The sequence below is a fragment of the Caloenas nicobarica genome, chromosome 6, assembly GCF_036013445.1.
Source record: "Caloenas nicobarica isolate bCalNic1 chromosome 6, bCalNic1.hap1, whole genome shotgun sequence".
NCBI classification, from domain to species: domain Eukaryota; kingdom Metazoa; phylum Chordata; class Aves; order Columbiformes; family Columbidae; genus Caloenas; species Caloenas nicobarica.
In genome coordinates, this window is record NC_088250.1 from 41,174,271 (window position 1) to 41,196,928 (window position 22,658).

A 22,658-nucleotide genomic window follows, 5' to 3' on the forward strand; every position below is an offset into this window, starting at 1 on the left:
AGAAAGGCAGGTCCAGGTTTTGCAGCTATCTTTAATTCTGCCAGTTTTTCAGAGCCTGGATTTGCAACCGCCATAACATTCTCTTACCACAGCACTTTATTGTGGCAATTTTAGGAAAGGCTGGCAATGCAGATGATTTCTAAATTTGCATACTGTTTTCTATTACAAACCCCTGTTTTTATTGCTTGTAACACTGCCAAACTGCAGGTTTTTTTGGGCAGGAATTTCCCTTGCTTTGTTGCCACTGGATACTATTTTTTTTAAAATTAGCTTTATTCCTAAAGTGGTAGCTCAAAACCCCAGTATATTTATCACGGGATGGTTTGTGTTGAAGGGCCCTCCCCAGCTCCCCCAGTGCCCCCCCTGCCATGAGCAGGGACATCTGCACCAGCTCAGGTTGCTCAGAGCCCCGTCCAGCCTGGCCTGGGATGTCTCCAGGGATGGTTCAGCCACCACCTCTCTGGCCAACCTGGGCCAGGCTCTCACCACCCTCAGGGGAAAAATACCTGCTGGTGCATTTTCTCTGGGCAATGAAATACCTTATTGAATTTCTTTTTTTTTTTTTTTTTTAAAGTTATTTGTAGGAGGTGCGGAGTAGGAGGCTTGGCTCTTTGCCATGAGTAATCCTCACATTTATAGCAGAGCAGCCCAGGGCTGGATTAATGGCTGGAGCTTGAGGGCAAAGGCACTTTGCTGCATTTCGCCCCCGCGGGGAAATGCTGGGTGTATGGGGGGTGGGTGCACCGTGAATTAGCTGGGCTTGGGGGGAAAAAAACCTAAAACAGACAAACGAGCCCCCGAAAACTTCCACCAAACTCAAACAAGCAAAACCCAACCAACCAGAAAACCAAACAAAAACCCAGGGGGTGGAATATTGAATCTAAATGTTAACTATTGTTAAAAAAAATTAAGTTTGCCATCATTGCTACTGACTAACAGCCTGTTGCACCAGCTGTGTTCAAACACTGTGGCTTCTATATGTGCGATTTGTTTAAAAACCACGCAGCGTTGGGAATAGAGGGTTTTTCCTATCGCCCGTCTATGGCTGCGCACCCTTCTGAGGTTTACTCGCTCCTATTAAAACCAGAACTGCTGAAGGAAAGAAATTTCTTGTGTGTTGTGAAGAGCCTGGGGAGGCAGCGCCTTTGTGTCCCAGCTGGTGCTGAACAAATCCCTGTTCTGCTCAGCGCCACAAGGGCCGATTGCACCCACCATGGGGACAGGGACCGGTGACGCTTCGGCTCCGTTCTCCTCTTTTTTCCTAATAAAGATCTCTATTTTTTTTTTCTTTGTAATTTCCTATAATTAAACTCTTCCCATTGACTAACATATAAAAAGTTGTGCTAACCTGAGACAAGGATTCCTGAGCCCTTGACATTTTAAATCAACTGGCTGTAAATCACTTCTGCAAGAAAAAGAGCTACAGGTTGCATTTATACATAAGACGGACGGAAAACTTTATTAATGGTTACATAGTAAAATAGCGCTTCAAGAATAATTTGAAAAACTATTTCAGTCGTTCCATCTCTTCCATCTCATTGGTTCAAATGAACCGTAGTTAAATTGTAATATACATTTATTTTATTTAGGAACTATATAAAATGGAGATGACTCTCTTTCACCTGCTGTTTGAACGAGGAGATAAACTGGAGGAGTTGCTGGGTTCTCATATCCCTGTGAGTTCATGTCACAGTGTGTTCCTTGGGGACACCCCGTTGGGAGGGACAGGAATCCGTGTCACTCGAAAGTGACATGGCCAGGTGAGGTGATGTGGCAAGAGTGTGACGATGGGTAAAGCTGGGCCAGGAGCCACTTAAACCAGGAAAACTACCGGCTGTGATACCGCTGAGGGTTTTTCAGAACTCAGATAGAAAAGCAGGATGTATAAAATTAATTAAGATAGGCAGGTCAAAATGTGGACAAAATTTATGAGCGCTTTTTAAATTTTTTTTTTTTTATTTAAGAAATTTCTTTATGTGCTAGAAAAGACAATCAGGACGTTTTTCTGTTTTCTTTTCTAGGCGCTTGGGAAGTTTAGCGGGTCGGTGCTTGAGGCCATGGCCGAAGCGGAGCTCCCAACCTGCACGTGGGACGCGGCCGATAGCGGTGAGTGTCAGGTTTAAATACCCTCATCGAACTTGCAAATCTGCCTTAGATTTCCACTTGCACTTATCTCTTGGTGACCCAACTTACTGTTGCAGGCAGGAGTCCAAATACGTAGGTGGTGACTGAGGCGTAATTGCACAAGGCGGTTTTGGTGGTGCTCAGAGTTGTTCTGCTGCATGAGAGTTAATAGCTTTTAGTGCTCAGAGGCTGTGTTTAAAATAGCATTACAAACATATTATTTGAGGAAAATGAAAATTTCGGTTTTGTTCTTTGTGCTCCTCTGTCTAGTGTTCAATAAAATGGTGAATATCAGAATAGTCTGTTAGCATTGCTTTGTCTTTTTGTGTAATCTTTATGAGAATTTGTTACCTTGGGTGAAAGGAATAAATATATATGTGTATATATATATGATATGTGTTTCTAAATGAAGGGAATTATGTAGACTGTCCGTGACATGCGCAAGTCAAAATGGTTGGTATTCGTAGAAGGATGGTAGAAAACAGAAAATTCCGGCGTGTCTGGGAAGAAACAGATGCTTTAACCATCTCCACCCTGCGCTTTGCTCTATGTTTTTCAGTCCAAACTGTGCGTATTTGTTCTTATGGCTAATCCGGGCGTCTCTTGCTTTGCCGGCAGTGGGATGCTCGCCCGTGCTCCCCCGTGGGGCGGCACCCGCGGGGCCGTGACCTGCCTGTTCTCGGGGGGGACGGACAGACAGACACCCAGCGATGAGGAGGTTCCTTTACTGCAAGGTGGTCCTGGCCACTTCCCTCGTGTGGGTGCTCGTCGACGTCTTCTTGCTGCTCTACTTCAGCGAGTGTAATAAATGTGACGACAAGAAGGAGCGGTCCCTGCTGCCCGCGCTCAGGGGTGAGTGCCAAGTTCAAGTGTTTGGCTTCATACATCTTTCTCCCTACTGTCTAAATTATTTTTCCAGTTCGAACAGACAGAATACCAGGATCTGAAGTGCTTTGTTTCCATAGCGCTTTAGTGGTTTCTGAATTAGTTTCACTTATATTAGTGTTTGAGCTTTGCCTGAGTGTTGGATGTTTTCCTCGGTGAAACTAAGATAAAATGTCTCTGATATGTGGAAGAGAAAACCAAAGTAAATACGTTAAGAACCATTTTTATCACAAGTTATTTAATCTACAAGAGAATTGATGCTGTCTGTTTTTTTCATTTGTGAAAGATCCTTGTAAGCTTGCTTCTAAACTCTTAACTCTGCCTGAAACAATCATTTAAAAAGATGCTTTGATGCCTTCTACCACATGAAAACATGAGGATCAAGTCTCAAATGCAGATGGAGCGGAGAGTCTCGTCTTGCTCCAAATATTTTTAGCAATGCCATTTACTAAAGGGGAGTTCCTGGAAACTGAACCTTGACGGCCCCTACAAGGTTTGATGTTCATAATCGCTGGTTTCCAGAGCAGCCGTCATCACCAGCAGTGATTTAGTGCTTGCAATGAACCTGACAGTGACTGCAGGAACCATAACGTGGGCTCCCGAATGCAGCTCAGACTGTAAAAATAAATAAAACTGGGGGAAATTCACAAGAAGAAGGAATATTTAGGAAATACAGGTGTTTGTTTTTCTTTGTAAATTAACATCCTATTCTTAAGAAGTTCAGGTTTGGCATATGGGAGAAGGAGGAGCCTTTGAATCTCTAATAGGGTTGAAACAAGATTAATTATAACTAGTGCAGCTGCTTTTGTAACGTGTTTAGTACTGAGAAGAGACAAAAATTGGGTCTGAGGCTGTTCCTCTCATCATAAATACATAAATACATTAAAATCATCTCTTTAAAAGCACTTCGGGGTTGTGGTTCGCTTGAGTTGATCATTTTGCAATCATTTGAAATGAAAATACCATTCACTAGTGGGTTTGTGAGCTGGTAGGCCTTGCTCAAATTGTATTTGGAACACTCTGCTTTGACCTTCCAATCATAGAAATAGCCACATGATACTAAAAATTTAAAAAAAATTCAGTTGTTTTTTCAAACAAAAATGTTGTTTGTTGTCATAGGTTTGTGTTTGTTTTTTTTTTTTTCCCCCCTGTTTAATTGAATTACTGTATTTTTAAACAAACATTAGGCAAGAATCTGGCATGTCGTGAATAAAACAACCCATTTTACCTATACTGTCAGCTGCAGAAAAGTGATCATAGACTGGTTTTGAAATATGCATCGGAATTTTCTCGGAATTGATTACATCTTGTGAAATGTCTTTAATCAGTTGTATTTTTTGCAATGTAATTGCGTCATTTGTAAAGAAAAATATTAGAATGATAGATTTTACTTAACTCTTAAGTCGATCCAGGCTAAAAAGAAACCCCAAACCATAAGCACGTGTCCCTGCTACCACGACTCGCATTTTAATGGAAATGTCTGCAACTTGCCGGTATGAAATCACCTTTTTGACACGTTTTTGCCAGCACAATACCATGCGATACCGGCCTTTATTTTGACATACTCTGCTGCGCTGATTTACTTGAAATGACCTTTTTTTTTTTTACATTCAACTTATTGAATTTCACATGCTCTGCGTGTTATAAGGAGCTGAGGTTTCTGCACAGAAACTCTAAAAGCAGCGCTGCTGCTTCTTGCTCTGAGTTTTGAGAAACCACTTATTGAAAATGTGACATTATTACTACTTGAAAGCCTGGCGATAGAAATACCGAGTGCGTTACTATACTGTGCATGTTCTGCTGTGATCCTGGAAGAATATTTGGTTATAATGTACTTTAATAATTTTGTATAAAGTATGTCATGTGTGGGGACACCAGTGCAGTTTTATTGGAAACTTATTGCTTGTCTTTTTGATGGGATTACTGAGATTCCAGATGGCTTCTGCCACAAAGGAACATACTGAGAACAAGCAGAGTTAATCTACTTTATCCTTAAGTTCTTGTTTTGTTTTTTTTTTTTTTTTTTAATTTTTTTTTTAAAGGAAAGGATTAAAAAAAAGCCAATGCTCTTAAGTTTAAAAACACGTACTTCGCTGGTACCTCTACTCTGCCTGGTGACATATTAAATTACATTAAATTACAGCAATTCCTGTAAACAAGAATCGCTGAACGTTCTCATTTAAAAGATTTTGGTTTTGGGAAAACGTTATTTAGCAGACAAGGGCTGTTAATTCACTAAACAAAGTCTTGCATAAATAATTGCAACAAACCCACTTTTTCTTGTTGTCACTTGTAACTGAAGATCTGGTGACTTAGCAGGTAGTTTGTGGGGGTTTGTGTGAGTGTATCCACAGACTCTAAATACTCTACAGGCTGTTCCAGGTAAGTGTATGTGCTCTGGAATGAAACTTGTATTCCAGTCCACTAAATTAGAAGTTAATTTGTCTGACTTTTGGTTTTTTATCCACTGTCCTAAATATTTCTTGTTATAGTAGATATGCATACTGACATGACAATACATATGATTATTTGAAAATAATAATAATAAAGGTTTTTTTTGCTTTGTTATGGAGATTTAGCAAAACGTCTTCATTTATTTCTGCTGAAGTTATGTTTGTTCTGGTAGAATAATTAGAGAAATTTTTTAAATGATATCTTCCAATCCAGCAGTTTACTGAAGCCTCTTTCCAGTGGGTGCCACGAGCTGTTACGTTGAAATGAAGTGGAGCTGCTTTTTTTGCTGTAAAGTACCTGCCTGGGTGCCATCACCTTTGTCTTGTTAATAGTGTGTTTGTCAGACTCTGAATACCTCTAATTGAGAATGCAGATTAACTGTGAGCAGAAAAAGTGACATAATTACAGTATTTCCGTAAGGAAAGCCACAACAAGAATCAATATACTAATAGAAATTTGAATGGGACGTGGCAAACCAGCATTTGAAGCCGCTTAATCCGTCAGGCTCGTCATTCGTTCGATTCTGCTGATGCAGAATGGGGTGTTTAGAGGCGAAAGAGGTAAGCGTGCTGTGCCTTTGGCGTTGTAATTATCGCATGTGAAATGCTTTGGCAGCTCCGCGTCCCCTTGGCGTGCGGTCCGGTCCGCAGGGTCGGGCTGTGCCTCTGCTCCTCTCTCCCGAGGTTTTGGTGCCGTTTGAACACTTGGGTACCTGACGCAGGGTCCTTTGGGTGACAGTGTCTGGTAGACGCTGAGGAGGTGACAGAGGATTATTTCCCGGGACGCGCATCAAGCAGACTATTGGGAAGCTCTTCCCAGCGCCGTCAGTAACACAGAAGCATCATCGTGGTCCCCTCCCGTTCCCAGAGGGGCAGCAAGCTGCACAAAACCTGATTTCCCTGGAAACTCAGGTTTTACCTCAAATTTCAGGAGGTTGGGAGCAGGTCTGACCATGCCTGAGTCATTTCAGAAGAGCTGTAAGAGAGGGTGAGAGGTTTTGTGGAGGGCATCGTGTTGAGTAGGAGCTGGATCGGACTCCTGCCCAGACAGAAATAAAATAGTGCTCGTTCTGCCCCATGTGCTTGTGTGGCTTCCAGCAAAGAATTGTACAACTCGGTCATGTTCAGTGCCAGGGTTAATGACAACTCTGTTTCAGATCTTTCTCAAGGAAAGGTCTGTTGTGTTCGTGGTGTGTTTGTTTGTTTTAAAAAAAATTGTTTTTTCTTCCCTCTAAGGTCTGTGTGTGTGGGAATGTATCTGGTCTTACTCAAAGTACATCTTATTTAAAGTACCGAATGGGCAAAGCGGCAGATGAGCAGAAAGGTAACTGCCCAAGGAAGGGAGGCAGAACCCTTTTCTTTTTTTTAATGCACAAACTATTTACTCAGCACACTGAGCTTACAATGAAGGAGATGTTTAAACAATACCGGAATGCTATTAAATTCCAAGGTGTAGAGATTAAAAGGTGCCTTGTGATGCAGGTATGGAAGAAGGTACAGTATGTAGAAGCTGAAGCCACGGTCCTTTTTTTGTAAAAAATGGCTTGAGTGTTCTCTTTACTGCTTCGCTTGTCTTACAGCAATTTTGCCAATATGTTCTTATTAACTCTGGAATTCTCGTTCTCTGGACACACAAACGAAGTGCTTTTGAACACATACTTGATGCATGATTCTAAATAGCTGGGAGAAGGGTTTCACACCTTGAAACAAATCCACAAATGGCATATATAATATTACCGAAGCTGTAGCTGTCCGCTGCACACCGCACAGAGAACTCAGCTGCCACCAAGGGTGTCATAACGTGTCTAATAAGGTGACCTGAACAGTGCCAGACCAGCACTTCTTTGGAAAAGGCCTTTATTGCAGAAAAGCCTCTAATCTTTAATTTCAAATTCAAGCATAATATGTTAGTTAAATTTAGTATTCGCTGTTTGGAAAGCTGTCTTTTGAAGGCAGTTGTTGTTGGCGGTTTTCCGTCCAGATTAAGATTAAAATATGTAGCGAGTTTGGGGAAAGTAAAATGTTGCTCTCCAAATAACCAAATGGGGAGCAAGCGCCATGAACAAAACAGTAATTGTGAAGGAAGTGTGATTAATTAAAATCAATGTATATGAGTAATGAGATGAAAGTGTAATATTGAGCGCTTGTCTTTGCAATGTGAATAATGCTTTTAGTGCAGCTTTGTAATGTCAGTGTATGTTTTAGACTTTCACGAAGCGCTGACATCTTTAATGTTATTTTGGTGTCTAATGCTTTTATGCAGATTTTTTTTTCTGTGTTAACTGTGTTCTCAAGTGCTGCAAAAAGGCTTTGTCATAGAATCAGTAGAAATTGTTAAAATGATATTTTAAAGAAAACTCTGTACAAGAGGATGGTTCATTTATTCAAATCCTATAATGCATTTATGTATTTTTTTTAAAGAGGAAAGCTGTGCGTTATGACCATATAAAGCAAGTGAATGAAACGCTTGGCCGCTGTAATAAAAGTTTGGGGTTATGGCCAAGTTTAGAAAATAAGGCGTTCATTTGGGTAGTTTCCATAGTAACGTATTTATCTCTCAGATTACTGTATGCATTGCACTGTCTGCAATAACAATAGTAGCAAATATTTTTAATAGCACGCCATAAAGATTTAATAGATGGATGGATGAGTGTGTACATTGCACTGAAATCTTGTCACAAATTTGTTGACAAATAAAATTTCAAAGTGCTGATTTGGATGTTGTGACAGCACATTAAGTTTATTTATAGGTCTTCATCACACAGTTCAAGAAAAAAGCTTTTCTGGAGCTTGTGGAAATGTGGACAGATACCAGATAATTCCCGAGGTCTCTCGGTGCCGCGTACGATGGTCACGGCTGCAAAGTTGGGGCTGGTTGTGCTGCCCCTTGTGCTGCTTTTGGGAAAGACCAGCAGGGTTAGAAAAAAGAGAAATATGTATTTCTTGGTGCCATAACCAGGAAACTGCTGCTGCTTCTGGCGCTCAGAAATACAGGCACTCATCAGAAATACAGGGACTTGGCTTCAAGGGACCCAGTTTAAACAAACAGAAAACCAAAACGAACAAAACCTCAAACCAAAACCAACCAACCAAAACCCAAACAATTAAAAAAAAAACAACCCCAAAAAACAAACAAAAAAACCCCAACCAAAGCCAACCAAAACCAACCAACCAAAACCCAAACAATAAAAAAAAAAACCCCAAAAAACAAACAAAAAACCCCAACCAAAGCCAACCAAAACCAACCAACCAAGACCCAAACAATTAAAAAAAAACCCCCAAAAAACAAACTCAAAAAACCCAACCAAAACCAACTAAACCAAAACCCACCAAACAAAACCCAAACAATTAAAAAAACCCCAAAAAACCCAAACAAAAAACCCCCAACCAAAACCAACCAAACAAAACCCAAACAATTTAAAAAAACCAAAATAAAACAGCAAAACCAACCAAACCAACCAAAAACCAACCAAACAAAAAACTCCCAGCCAGCCCCGCCAACCAAAACATGGGGTCATTTGCTTGAATTGTTGTATTATATATACACGATGATCCCAACAGACAGAAAATGTTCTTGGCTGTTACGCGGTACTTTGCCATAAAAGCAGAGTATGGAGGGAACGATGTTCTCCCGAGTCCATGAGCTCCCGTGGAAATCTGATTGCACCAAGTACAGTTTTCGCATTTTTGTGTTGCTTTCCTAATCGTTTTTGTATAGATAGGGCTTATCTCAAGGTTTATTGTTGAAAGTATTTAACGTAAAAATACATCATCTGTCAGATTTTTTCATTAAGAGTGAACTTGTACAGTGCGTGTATGCTGCGTGTATGTGTATGTATGTATCATACACTGTCCAGTATCACATGTATGTACTCACCGTGTACACGTGTTTAAGCTCTGGAAGTTGCTCAGGTCCACTGAAGGTCCTGCCCTCCCGCTCATCTCCTGTCCTACCCCATCAGAGGGTCTGGACAACAAGAAAGGTTTCATTTGTCTTTTTTGGGTTTTTTTTTTTCCCTTTGCTTTTATACTGCTTAAGAATTTGGTGTAACAACTTTAGCAAAAAAAAATTGGCAAGGGGGGAAAAAAAAACCCCGTGTCGTTGCTTATGTATGTGGTGGTTTGAAATATTGTTAGTAGTTGTGTGGTTAAAATGAAGTAAAATAGGTGATACTTTTCCAAATAATAGGAAAATCTGTCAATCGAAGGTTGGTAGGAATGAACAATATTACCTTTATTATACTTTGCTGGCAGTGATAATACCTCCCTGATCTTCAACATTTATTTATCTAGACATGCATTGTATTAGAAACCAATACGGAAATCTTAGAGCTGCTATTGAGGAAAACTTGTTGAGTTATTTATGCATACTTTGCTTGTTCTAATAAGTAGATACAATTAAAAAATTACTGTTTGTATGTATTTCAGCATTTTTGTATATCACACAGTCCTGCCAAAGTATCTTAAATGCGTCCAGTTTTCTGAGCTGGGTTGTGATTCGAGTTTGTGAACAAATATCCAGGGGAATTGTTCAGGGGATATTGAAAACTGCGGTTTTACCTTGTTGACAGCAAACACAGAAATATTGGAAGGTGTCAGAAGCGCTTTCCATCTGTAGTAGCTGACAGAAAACTGACATGGGAATGACATAATTGAAATTATGTTCTCCCTGGCTGCCAGAAGCTGGGTAACTCCAGTGCGGTGTGCGGCAGAACTGCGGTTCAGAGCCGTCTGGAAACTTGCACTTGTCACTCCCTGAATTATTTGTTGAAATGGGATTTTCTTTTTTTATTTTTATTTTTTTTCCTGCTGATACATTAAGGGGTTTATAACGATGCTTTTTAGCTTTTTGGTTGATGTGTTGGAACTAAATTGTTAGTGCGAAAAGATTGTATGGGTCTATATCCTAGAGGTATGAATAAAATATTGTTAATTTTACATAACATTTGAGATTTCGAGAAAGCAATAAACTGTTGGGCTTTTTGGCTCGGTTATTTTTGCTTTTTCTCTTGAATATTCCCCGGTTTTTTTGGAAGTGCAAAAACTGTGTCACTTTGGCAATATTATCCCTGGTACCCAAGTAATTTCCAGGTGTCCTCATAAAGCCTATTTGGGTTTTTGGAGTGCCCTGGGTATGAGAGCGCTGCCCTGGCTCATCTGAACTTCATTAGCTTGTCAGGTTGTACCGTGCGTTATTCCTTTAATTTTACCTTGCTCTTCTCCCATGTTTTCAGTTAAGTTTTTCATGTTTTTGTTTCGTTGCTTCATCTTGGCCCCCGGTGTTTGTCACGGCAGAGCTCGTGAATGATGTGCAGGCATAGACGTGACTTGATGTTTGGGGCTACACGGATTTAACAAATGTATGTATTTTCCCATTCACAGCTTAAATTTGTGTGTCTCTTAGTACAAGAGAATAGTAGTTTTCATCTAAACTGGTGATGATTTGCTGACTCTGATAGACTGTATTAGTGGTTTTAATGATGTAGGTATAATATAAAATGTTAAGTACAAAACCCAGGAACCTGTAAAAAGCTGAAAATACGTAAAGGGAAATGATCTTCCTGCTGGTTGAATGTGCAAGGCAGGAAAATGTCTCATCATTTCTGGAGACTTTACAGACGTTATTTGAGAGGCAGGCAGTTTGCAATGAAGATGTGATGACGCGGTGCCGACGTGTGCCGGGCGAGACGGGGCTGATTTTGCATTATAACCGATACTTTTCTCAAGAACAGTTATTCTGATGGCAAGATCTGTAAATTGCAAGGCAGAAGGAAGAAGCTGGTCTTTTAGCCATGTCGAGAAATGTCAAGTCATTCTTATGAGGATTAACAGAAACCCAGAGTTTGGAAGATCAGCTTTCCTTTGGAAGGGCAGAACGCGCTTTTCGGCTGCTTTGAAGGTTTTTAGGTTTTCTCGTTTACTTTTTTTGTGTTCAGCAGATGGATCTTAAGATTACTGGGAATTCTCGGGTGCTATTTTCTCTTTTTGTAAAGCACCTGTCCCCATTTAGACCTCCTTGCTTACAGAATTTCTTGACGATCAATGCCTCGGGAGAAAATAGTTTTACGAAAACTAGAAAAGTTTCATGGAAACCTCATGTACTTCTACCATCAGAAGCTTTTATAATGGATATTATCTAAAAATTATGACTCCTTTCTTGTTATTGATGCCACATTTCCAGGCTGCTAATGAAGCTCCATTGATAGCAGGAAAAGTCTGGAAGTTAGGGTCAGCATACCCGAGGCTGTTTGCAAGAACTGAGCCCTGCGGAGGGGAGCCCGGGCTGCCACCGGCCCTCCCGAACCCCACTGTAAATCATCTTTAAACTGTTTTACAAATCGCACACTGTATTTGAGTCTCTTCCTTGCTGTTTGAAACTTCAGCGCAGCAGAGCAGTTTTTCATCTTGAATGAGTTCTGTAGAGGTTGTAAGAAATACAACAAAACGCTGGGGAAATCAGAATTACGGAGAAGATGTACGGAATAATGAGTGGTGCATCCAGTCGCATGCTGCAACTTTTCTATTTTGCAAAGGAGAAGTGTTTTTTACGTCGGCTATGAGCCACCATCTTTATGACTATTTTTTTTCTGACGGAGTTTTGGGGAAACTTTTGAAATAAATAGTAACCGGTTTTATCGCTAAGAAATACTTTAAAATTGTGTTTGTCAGTATTAGCGCGGTATAGAAGTTGAATAATAATGAGAAATCATAGTATCTATTGTAAAGCTGTGATTGTTTATCTATCTGGATGCCATCCTTTGAGGTTGTTTTTTTTAATAGATGTCACGCGGAGTATCTGTGTCTGCTGTAATGAAAGTTTTCAGCTACAGATGTTCTCCAGGGCCTTGATTGCCAAACCTGACAAGCTAAAATGAGCTTTCATTTGCATAATAAAGACTGAAGAATCGGAGTGAAATTCATTCCAATGTCGTTCTTCTTGTCCTTGGGTTACTACTCTCTATTAAGGCAAACAAAACCCAACCAAACCGGGTTCTTACCGTTGAGTTGCCGCGCAGAAAAACGTGTTTATGTGAGTGAAATTAATACGATTTGGTATTTTGTGCCCTTTCTGATATGCCAACTGCTGGTGGCAGAAGGTGTCGTTTACCTTTAGTATGGGCTAAAAAGGGCATATTATTTAATGGAAAAGGATGTGGGAGGCGTTTCAAGACTAAGTTGTGTGGCCCTGGTGTAATGGTGCATCAGAACGAATTTCTGCACCCAGGTCGTGGGACTTGACCCCCCATATTGAGTTGTGTTCTAAAGAGCTAAAAGCTTTCCTGAGGCTGAACAGCAACAGAAAATACACAACAGATCCGTTCATCTGTGTATTCAAACTGTTTAAAAACTACCTGCAAAGGTACAGAAAAGTATTTTTTCATCGATTAATGTACATACACATAGAACTGTTAATGCAAATACTCAGCCCCAGTTCATACCTTAAAGTCTTTTTGCACGTTTTCTATTAAATTTATAGATTTTTTTTTTTTTTTTCCCCTTTTAAAAAGCAGAGTGCGTTAGCACATGTTGCACTCTGCTTTCAGTGTTATCCTACAGCTGTGAAAACTGATATTCTTTTTTTAACCCCTACGCTGAGGAGATCGGTGGGTCCGGGCTGAACATGAGTTCATTTTCCACATACCATGAGGAGCTGCTGGCATCAATTAGATCTTGCACGTTGGTCTCTTTTCTAATTGTTTTTCTTGGCTTATCTGCATTTTTTTTTCACTATAAGTATTGGCTGGGTTTGCTTAAAGCATGATAGAATCTTATAATTTTTTTCAATGTGCAACTTCGTGTTTTTGCAGTGTATTTTTATGACTTTATTGTTAGAGCTTGATTAAGGTTAGAAATAAATTGGAAGCATTTAACTCCTAAATTGCTCAATTTTCTGCACCTGTAACGCTGAGGGTATCTGCCCAAAATTTTCTTTCGTTTTCTTCCCTTTTAATTTTGTTTGTTTGTTTGTTTTTTACATGAGATTCCTTTTAGTGTTTTGCAATGGGCTCTGCCGTGATCTGTCCTGGTGGTGTTATCTTCTTCCATCAAGAAATAATAATAATACTCACTTTAAAGTTTACAAACCCTTGACCAGCCAAGAAACATTTTCAAATAAATTAAAATACAGATTTGGTAGGTAAGTCTAGTACAAATGTACAAATTAAGAAAAATTCCTTTGTAAGGCAAGTTTTGCTTATAGGCTTGTAGGAATAAGGTTGATCTCTAATTTACACTTTCCCCTCTTTAATAAGGTTCTGTCAATCAGTACAGGTGTTTTAAATTTCTGTACTCATAAAGGCAGCGCTGTGTTAACACGATTGGCGTGGTTTTCATTTGCCGTGCTGTTTTACACCCTCTGCCACCAGCGGCAGGAATTTAGAACAAGCTGCCCACGTGCTGCCTGAAACTGGTGGAATTATTCCTGGAAAAGTTTGACTTTTCAGTAATTTTTTCTGTGGTTTGCACAGCTTGCTCTTAAATGTTAAATAATTTAAGATTTAATCATCCGGAGAGTATTTTTATGTGCAGAATGCCTGGGTGTACACTTTGGCTACAGCACTGTAAGACAGCAAAAGAAAAAATCTGCAATATTTAGATTTTAGATTAATTTTTAGATGAACTTAAAGAGCAGCTGGTCAAATTCTGTTGTGAAACTGCCATGGTCAGCAGCAGGTTTTGCCGTGTGATGCTGAAGGAAAATATTCGCTACAGGATGTTTGAATGTATGGAAGATTAGTGCGGAGGTAAAGGGTGTATATTTTATTTTGTAAAGGAGCGTTCTCTTTCGGAAATGTAAAGATTCATTTATGCTTAGCTTCTGGGTTTTCCTACTCAAACTGAATTTCTAACTTGTATCGACATTGGGCAGTGATGAAATGGTTGAAAACCTGTGAGTTCTTTTTTTTTCGTAACTAATTACAAGTTATTGTTTACAAGTATTTGCCAAGCACGTCAGGCAGATGCATGCGGAGAAATTCTCTTTGGACCCTCAGCTTAAAAACTTGGATTTTTTTTTTTTTTTTTTATATATAATAAAATTGGAGTCTCCTGAGATTTTCTTTCAAAGAAGTGTAGCCATGCCTTTGTTTTGAGCTTTATAGAGCTTGGGGTATTTTCATTTCAGTCAATACATTTGGACAGGAGCATAATATGTTGGTGGGTTTTTTTGGTGGTTGTTTTTTTCCTGACGCAAACCAAAGTAGATTAGATCTCTAATCTCTAATGCATTTTTGTTGGAATTTCACTTCCTTTTATAAGTGGATTATTTTACGGTGTGCGAGGGCTTGTTTTTTTGTTCTTTTTAATGAGTTTGAACTGGGCACTTAAAACATTTAGACATGAGCGTGTGTACAGTTTGTATAAAAACCATAACAGTGCAAAGGCTGCATCAGTCTGATATTGCATTGCATTCTTTTTTAATACGCCAAAAGTAATGATAAAACTTGATTTTTTTTTTTTTCCCCCTCTTAGTTTTAGGCAAAATGAATCACTTTGTTCTAGCTTGTCTAGATCTCCTTCTAGGAAATGGCAAGTGAAGTCCTATTCCACAGAATAATAATTATTAAAGAAGTTAGGTGCACCATTTAGGAATATTGTGCCATTATCATGCAGTGAGTTCTTCATCACTTGGTCCTTTAAAATCCAAAATCCCGCTTAGGACAAAGTGGAATTATCTGGGATACAAAATCCTCCTGTGTGCCGGACAACACATTGATTTGCACCAGCTTGTGATGGGGAAATATACGTTTATATATTGCTTTGCTCATATGCTTTACTGGTGTATTTAATTGTGCTTTTATTCAGTTGATTCAACTCGTTTAATTAGTGTACCAAGCCATGCCATGCATAAAATAAGTAAATCATCTTTTAAAGTGGTTTACAAGTAGGCGAGGTTTTACTCTGGATATATGTACATGTGAGCTGTCTGGTGGGTGAGGGAAATGGAGGAATTTACGAGTAGCAAATATTGAGAATATGTATGAAGAGCAAGGAGTGGGTAAAGATAGCAATGAAATAAATTGACGCAATTTATTTAGAGTGGGTGGCTCTTGTTCGTCTGGTGATTTAAAGGCTGCAGTAGTGGTTGCTTGTCTCTAGAACTGCAGTTTTTCAGTGCACGTTACTTCAGAAGTCCATGGGTTGCTGCTTAGATTTGTCAATTTGGTGTTTACACTAGTATTGTATTTAGTAAATGGCACTTTCCAAGCACGTAGCCTTTAAAGCCCTCGGGTTTTTGCTATTTAACATTACGGGACCTTCATGGAGGTGATGCTGTCTTGGCAGAAATGATGAGAGCAACATTTAAATAAACCCCCCCCAAACCCCACCAGCCACCCCCAAAATCAACTGAAACACGCACCAAAACCGCACAGACCTCCCTAATAAAACATCCTGTATAATTATTGTGGTGAATTCCACTGTAGGTGTCACAGGCTCTGGCACAGAGATAATTCTGCTCTCCAGAATGTGCTGAATTACAAGAACAATGTTCTTTGTGTAGTGTTGATATCTGAAAACCAAATAAAAGTTGAGTCATAAAAGACTTTATCCATTAAGCGATAAGAGCCCTTTGTAATAAAAACTTGTCAGTCTTCCACGGTTTAGGAATAATTTAACCACGTTAAATTCTCCTGTTTTAGACTTTCTATAGCGGCAATCTCCCTTATTTGCTACTCCAGTGGAACTCGTAAGTTTAAATACGGCGTATTGGGACTTAGCACTGGGGGGTTCAGCGGTTGGTTCCACTTTTGATAGTCTTAAAATTTAACTGTATTAAATTATCCTATTTGAAACTCCATAAAATGCCAATTTGCCTCATTTTGCGACTCGGTGGAAGTCAGGATTCTGAGCCGGGTGGTTTAGCGGCTGGTACGAGCGTGCTGGAGCCAAAGTAGCTGCATTGAGCAAAAATGGGGTAGGAAGAGGCTTTTGTGGGCTTTTTGTTGATTTGGCTACTCAAGGGTCTGCTTCTGGTTTGAAGGTTAAAGATCCGTTATCACCAAGAAGTGTTTCATTTGAGCATTTAATTTAATTTCCTCACGGATACTGTGTTCATTATTTAGGTATCTGTGTAGTCCTGAGCATTCGGTACTTTAATCCTTTTTATGTGACATAACAAGACAATGAAATTGAAATATATGCCATGTAAAAAGCATATTTTTATATTATATTTGCTATACTTCAATAATCCCTTAGTTCTTTTGTTTTAAGAGTGAGCAATTAGATTGTGTTATGGATGCTGAGCTGTAACAATTCACCCTCCGGAGGGGGAGGACAAGGGTATGGGCATGTTAATACACACCCAAAAATAAAGCAGAGGGATAGGTTTTGCTTGGGGTTTTTTGGATTTTTTTTTTTTTTTTTGCTTGGATTATTATTTTTTTTTTAATTGTGTATTGAAAATTGCCGGGAAGCTCAGATATACCTGTAGATAAAATTTTTCTTATAGAAAATGTACATAGTTTTTCTTATGTGTTACTTTCTGCTTTGTTGTGGTTTTGAAGATGCTCGTGTTCAAGGAAAGCATAGTGCCATCTGTACAATGGGGATTTCTTAAATTGCCTTCTAACTGCTGGTTATGCCATCTTTAATGAAATGGTTATGCTTGAAATAATTTTCTTTTGGGAATGTTTGGGGCTTTCTGTAGATACAGAAGTTGCTCTGATATTCTGAGGGTGTGCTTAGTAAAAAAAAGGAAAAAAGAAAAGAAAAAGGGAAAAAAAAAATAACCGGAGTTGTGAACTACAAATTAGGCAAGGCAGATGCTACAATATTAAACACTGTTTATCTTGCATTAAATTTTGTGATGTGGTGACACGGTAAGTCCCAGGGAAAGAAGTGCTTCCCCACAGCAGATCATGCATCTCAAATTGAACTTCTAAACTAAACTGGTGTATTGTTTGTTAATGCTAGTCCGTGGAACGAGGATTAAAAAAAAAAAAAAGAAAAAATCATTAAAATGAACTAAAATTGCTCATTCAGTGAGTGTGATGAGCGTACATCCATTTCACTTAGGAGTGTAGACAACTAATGTTATAAAACCTTAAATATTGGATATTTCTGTATTTCTACCGGGTTCTTTTGACATTGGAGGAAAAATGGAAGAGGGAAAATCATGAGAAACAAACAGTTTAGAGGTCAACTAAATGTGAAAGTGGTATGATGAGGAAATAATGAGCATCAAAGACTTGAGGACTTCTCTTCCTAAGGACTTTCAGGTGCTCCTAGTAAACAATGGATAGGTGGCCATTTCTGAAATAAAATTTTAAAAAGCCAGCAATTTTAGGAGTAGGAGTTAATAGCCTATTTCTTTTGTAATACTGTAAGGTATAATTAAAACCTGTTGCCAGAGTGAAAGTCTAATTGCTAATGTGAATTATTATACCAAGGTGACCTACAACAAGGGAGAGTATCAGGCATTCCGTGGCAGTTTGGAGCTCCCAACTCTGTATTTTCAGATCCCTACTGCTTTTAGACTCAGAATTGTTAGACCATAAACGTGGAAAAAGGAGGAAAAACCCTCCTAAATTGTCACACAGGGTACGGTTAAAACGACCTCTCGAAATGGCAGAAGTAGATAAATGCCACCATCAGTTTTATTTGTAAGTCTTAACTTCAGCTCACAAATACCTGTACACAGGCTTTTTGTTAAAAATGCTTTTTTCTTTGAGCTTTCTGTAATTAAGGATGGCATCGATCTACAGGCTGGGTGATGTGAAATCCTTGCCGTAACAGCAGAAATTTTAAATTAGAACAGTACGGAAAGTTTCGTTCTGGTTCTGTCACGTCCAGTCTGCCATCAGCAAGTTCCACACCTTGGTGTGCAATTTGGGTGGAAATTTTAATTTTTCTCTGGTTGGTTTAAACTCTTGTGATCAAAGTTAAAGTTGTGGGTGGAATGGTGGAAATGGAAGGGAAATATTTCCATGGGTGTCACCAGGACAGCTGCCGCATGCTGATCTCTGTTTGTGAATATAAGAAAACTTAATGTTTCAAACTGCCCAAAACTACCAGATTTGCAGATTCCTCTGGGGATGCGTTTACTGGGTCATTCTTTGCTCGTGTTTCAGAATATACGCTTATTCCATAGAGCGCTTGGTCACCCTTATGTTGGAGTGAAATAAATACATGAAGAAATAATATCAATAACAAATAAAGTCCAACAGAGGTGTTGTAACATCTGGCAGCAGCACTCGCTCCCTTTGGAGCTCAGGAGTTCAGCTGATTCACCCCAGTCGCCTCTTGCATTTTGTCTTTCTTAGTTAAAACTGAGTTTTTGTCTGTTGGGCTGAAGATCGGAGACTAACACGGTCCGTCGGTGTGCATGAGAAGTCTGTGCTGTGATGGAAACCTTCTCGTTCGTTTCTAAAATTCAGGTATCGTGCAGTTGCGCACCTGTTCCAGGCAAAAGTGCGGAGCTGAAATGGGGCAGAACGAGCCGTCTCCGTGAGTCACTTTAAGGTGCTTTTAAGGATGTATTTTGTGGAAGTTTTGTGGTAAGGCGAGGCTTTTATTTGCTTGGCTTTAAAGCAAGCAAATAGGAGGGGTGTAAATGTTGTCTTGGCTTATTTGCTCTGTCTGCACCTTCAGAAAGCGTGGCAGACACAGCATTTGAAAGCGCCGTCTTGTGAACATAAAACTTGTGTTTTATCCTGCAAACTGAGAGGCCGGTAATGAGGTTTTTACCCGAGTGCTTCTGGGAGCTCCCCAGTGATAATCTCGTAATTAATTCCGCCTGGTAGAGGGCTGCAGCCAGCCGCTCACCTCCGTGAATTGGTGCTGGGTGGTCTGCGATGGGCGCAGGTGGAGACAGATGGGTGGGGATGCGCTCCTGTGATCTGCTTATGACCCAGGTCTGCAGAACACAGACCTTCTGTTGATCAATCAGGGACTCCTTGTGTTTGCTAAGTCATTGTGGGATTAATTATTATAACCTAATGCAGCCACCAGGTTATGTGGGGAGGAGGTTTTTTTTTTTTTTTTAAAAAAAAAAAGTCAATCTCTTAAGATTTTTCTGATGTCTGTGTAGTACTTGGTGTTTTTGGTTGCAGTGTAAAAAGTTGGTGGACGCACAGAGCCATGATGCGTTTTATAAGAGAGGAGGAATGGGTGGCAAAATAATGATTCTCTTGAAGCTTTGGCTGTTCTGGAGTCCGTGCTCGTGTCCCGCTGTCCATCCTGTCTCCAAGCAAAGAGCATAAGAAGACTGAGATGCCAGGGCAAAGCGCGGGTACCGAATCGGGGTGTCGTGCACCGCAGGACCCAGGAGAAGCGTTTGCTGGGAGGAGAGGGTGAGACGGTCCCGGTAACTGCGTTTACATCAGCCATACGTCAGCGCCGAGCTGTCTATAGGTACCTGACATGGGAAGGTTGGTGCTGAAGTGATTTCCCAACGTGACATCAGGTTCTTCTTTTTCTGGAAAGGTGCTTTCTGGAGGACACAGTCGTCCTCCTTCAGATATTGAAGGTAGGTCTGCAGTGTTAGCTGCTTATGGTGCTCAGGTGGTCGCAGCTATGAGAGCCGCTCTGATTGTCAACAGATGGTGGCTTTACTAGTTCTAGCTTGATCGAAATTATAATAGTAAGCAGAGACAAAGAAAGGGGAAAGAGGCAAAAGTCTTTCCGCCTGGCCAGCTTGGGGCACTTGAATAAACACAGGAGGCCATCAGGTATATGCAAATGGGATTAATTTAATTTTATTTTACCTGAAGGAAAAGGTGTGCGGTTGCAGTTGTGTAGGACTCTGATCCAGGGAGCATCATTCACGTCGTCGGTTTGATGTTCCTGTGGTTTGAGCTGCTTGGAAATGTTCTGGGTGTTCGTGAGGAGCAAAATATTAACCTGCTGATTAAACAAACAGTATCCAAATTAATTTAAATTTAGTTTTCGACCTTTGTGTTTTGCTTTTCAAACTGCTGTTCTGAAACCTTTGGAAACAAGTCTGCACAGCTCCTTTGTGCTGCAGGAAGAATTAATGGATTCACAGAATCATTTCTGTGGGAAGAGACCCTGAAGATCATTGAGTCCAACCATAACCCCCCCGGCACTAACCCGTGTCCCTGAGAACCTCATCTGTATGTATTTTAAACACCCAATTCAAGCCTCTTTGTGCTTGATTTCACTGTGTCTGTGTGAAAGGCCCCTGGATATCGCAGCTTTAATCAGGATTTATTTCCGTGCACTGAAAAAGTTTGTTCCTAAACCGGTTATTTTCAGGGAACACAAGTCATTACTCTTTGTTGTGTTAGTTACTTGTTACTGTAGTTTGTGGACCTTGATGGGTTTAAATTTGATGTTTTTTAATCTTTAGACCCTATGCTACGGGCTACCATAATGATGATGCTAACACATCCATTAATGTAGCTAATGCTGTACCACATTTCCAGTTCTCTCATCTGTCGCAGCCATACATAACTGCTGAAACACACACAAGATGTCACGCCCCCACAAAGCCTCTCCAGAAGAATAAACATATTTCTGTGTCCTCTAAACGCAGTCTGTGTGTTTTCCTGCAGACTTCGCTCTGTGCTGAGAATACATTTTACCGGGTTTTGGAAGCACATGTTTAAAACATAATTAAAATGAGTTTGTATGGAAGTTTCCTCCTTGCCCGCACACGTGCACAGTGACGCCGATTCCTGCACTGTGAAACCCTCTTTGCTTTTGGGTTCCTTCTGTCTGAGGTCTGATCGTCTTTGCCTACTGGGTTTCTGGGTTTGCGTTTTATAAATTTGTTTTTGTTGACAGCACATTTCCTACCCCTCTTCTGTCTTTCTAGATTAATTTTTGCCACTGTATTCTTTCAAATCTTCTTTGGTTATTCTTTATTTATATACTTATAGATGAGGTTCTTGGTGACGTAGTTTAGAGGCGGACTTGGCAGTGTTGGGCTAATGGTTGGACTCGATGACCTTAAACGTGTTTTCAAACTGAAACAGTTCTATGATTCTATGATATATGCTCACTTTTTTCTAAACTAGGTTAATATTCTGTAGAATTTTTAATATTTTAACTCTGTCATCTTAATGTCTCTCATTAGAGATGTACTATTTTTTTTTAATTTTACCTCTGTTTTGTTGGCATGTTGTGGAGTTTGTATGCGCCGCTTCTTGGCTGTTGTCGATGCAGCAAGTGTCCACCCCAGGGACCGAGCGACAAATCAGCACCGCTGCCAGTCTGGTCCATCCCTCGGCAGCCACTTCGTTCTTAAGATCTAAATATCACTGTCCAATCCTCTAATAAGTCTAAGATTATTTTTTTTTTTTTTCCCCCTCCAATAGACAAACTTGTATCTTCGTGCATGTCGGAATGAATAGTAACTTGTATTTTGGAAACCCGAACTCTGCAGGTGGTGTGGGATGGTCTTTTCCCTGCTCAGATGTGAAATGGGACAGGGAGGGAAGGCATAAATCTCAAAGTTTTTCACTTAGGAAGCAGTTTGGTACTTTTTTCCAGCTTCAGGAGAGGGTGGTCCACGTTACTGTATTCCGAGATATTAATCTTGGTTACATTTAGGCACAGAAAATGTGTGCAAATGTAAGGCATAATTTAACGGCTAACTTGTTTCAGTAGGCTACTGGAAGATGTTTTGTCATAAATATACAAAAAAAAAATTTGAAAAAGATGATGCTCATCTAATATCAAAATGAAGAGGGCTCTCCAGCTTGAGAGGGGAATATCTGTCTTTGCAAAGTTCATCATTTGTTAAACTGCGGTGAGAGTCCAGACATGTTTTCCATTGCTGCTCTTCAGCCATTTTTGTGTCTAATGTTAAACTTTAAATTCTTCATGTCTTTATTTTAGAAAGAAGCTAGAGTTAAGGGATAGTTTTATACCGTGAGTAGTTCTGCTAAATTAACACTGTGGACACCTTCTAAGTTCACAGTGAGCATTTGTGTGTCCTGCTTCTAAATAAGTGATTCCAGTGTTAACTCTACTAATATTCCTGTACAATTCGGGTGCTACGGGGGGTTCAAGGACCCTTCTCCAGGTGTCTGGGTCTCTCCGGCCAAGGCGTTTCTCCTGTTGAGGTGCAGGGTGAGAATCATTTCTCCCCGTGACATTTGTCCCCGTGGGATCACTTCTCCGAGGGGAGAGATGAGTTTGGTGTAAACCAGTGCAATTTAGGAATCGACTTTTTTTTCCTCTGCCTGAAACTCATGCAGATATTATAATAATATAAATATAATGTAAATA

General features: G+C 39.9%; 1 protein-coding gene across 3 annotated transcripts in view; it reads left to right on the top strand.

The window, feature by feature from the left end:
* Positions 1–2,834: 2,834 nt before the first annotated feature.
* Positions 2,835–22,658, top strand: part of GALNT13 (polypeptide N-acetylgalactosaminyltransferase 13) — a 107,929-nt gene continuing 88,105 nt past the window's right edge. For all 3 annotated transcript variants that reach the window (XM_065637750.1, XM_065637747.1, XM_065637749.1), the window contains exon 1: positions 2,835–2,976. In XM_065637750.1, the coding sequence (XP_065493822.1) occupies positions 2,835–2,976 (142 nt within the window). The remainder of the gene's footprint in view (positions 2,977–22,658) is intronic.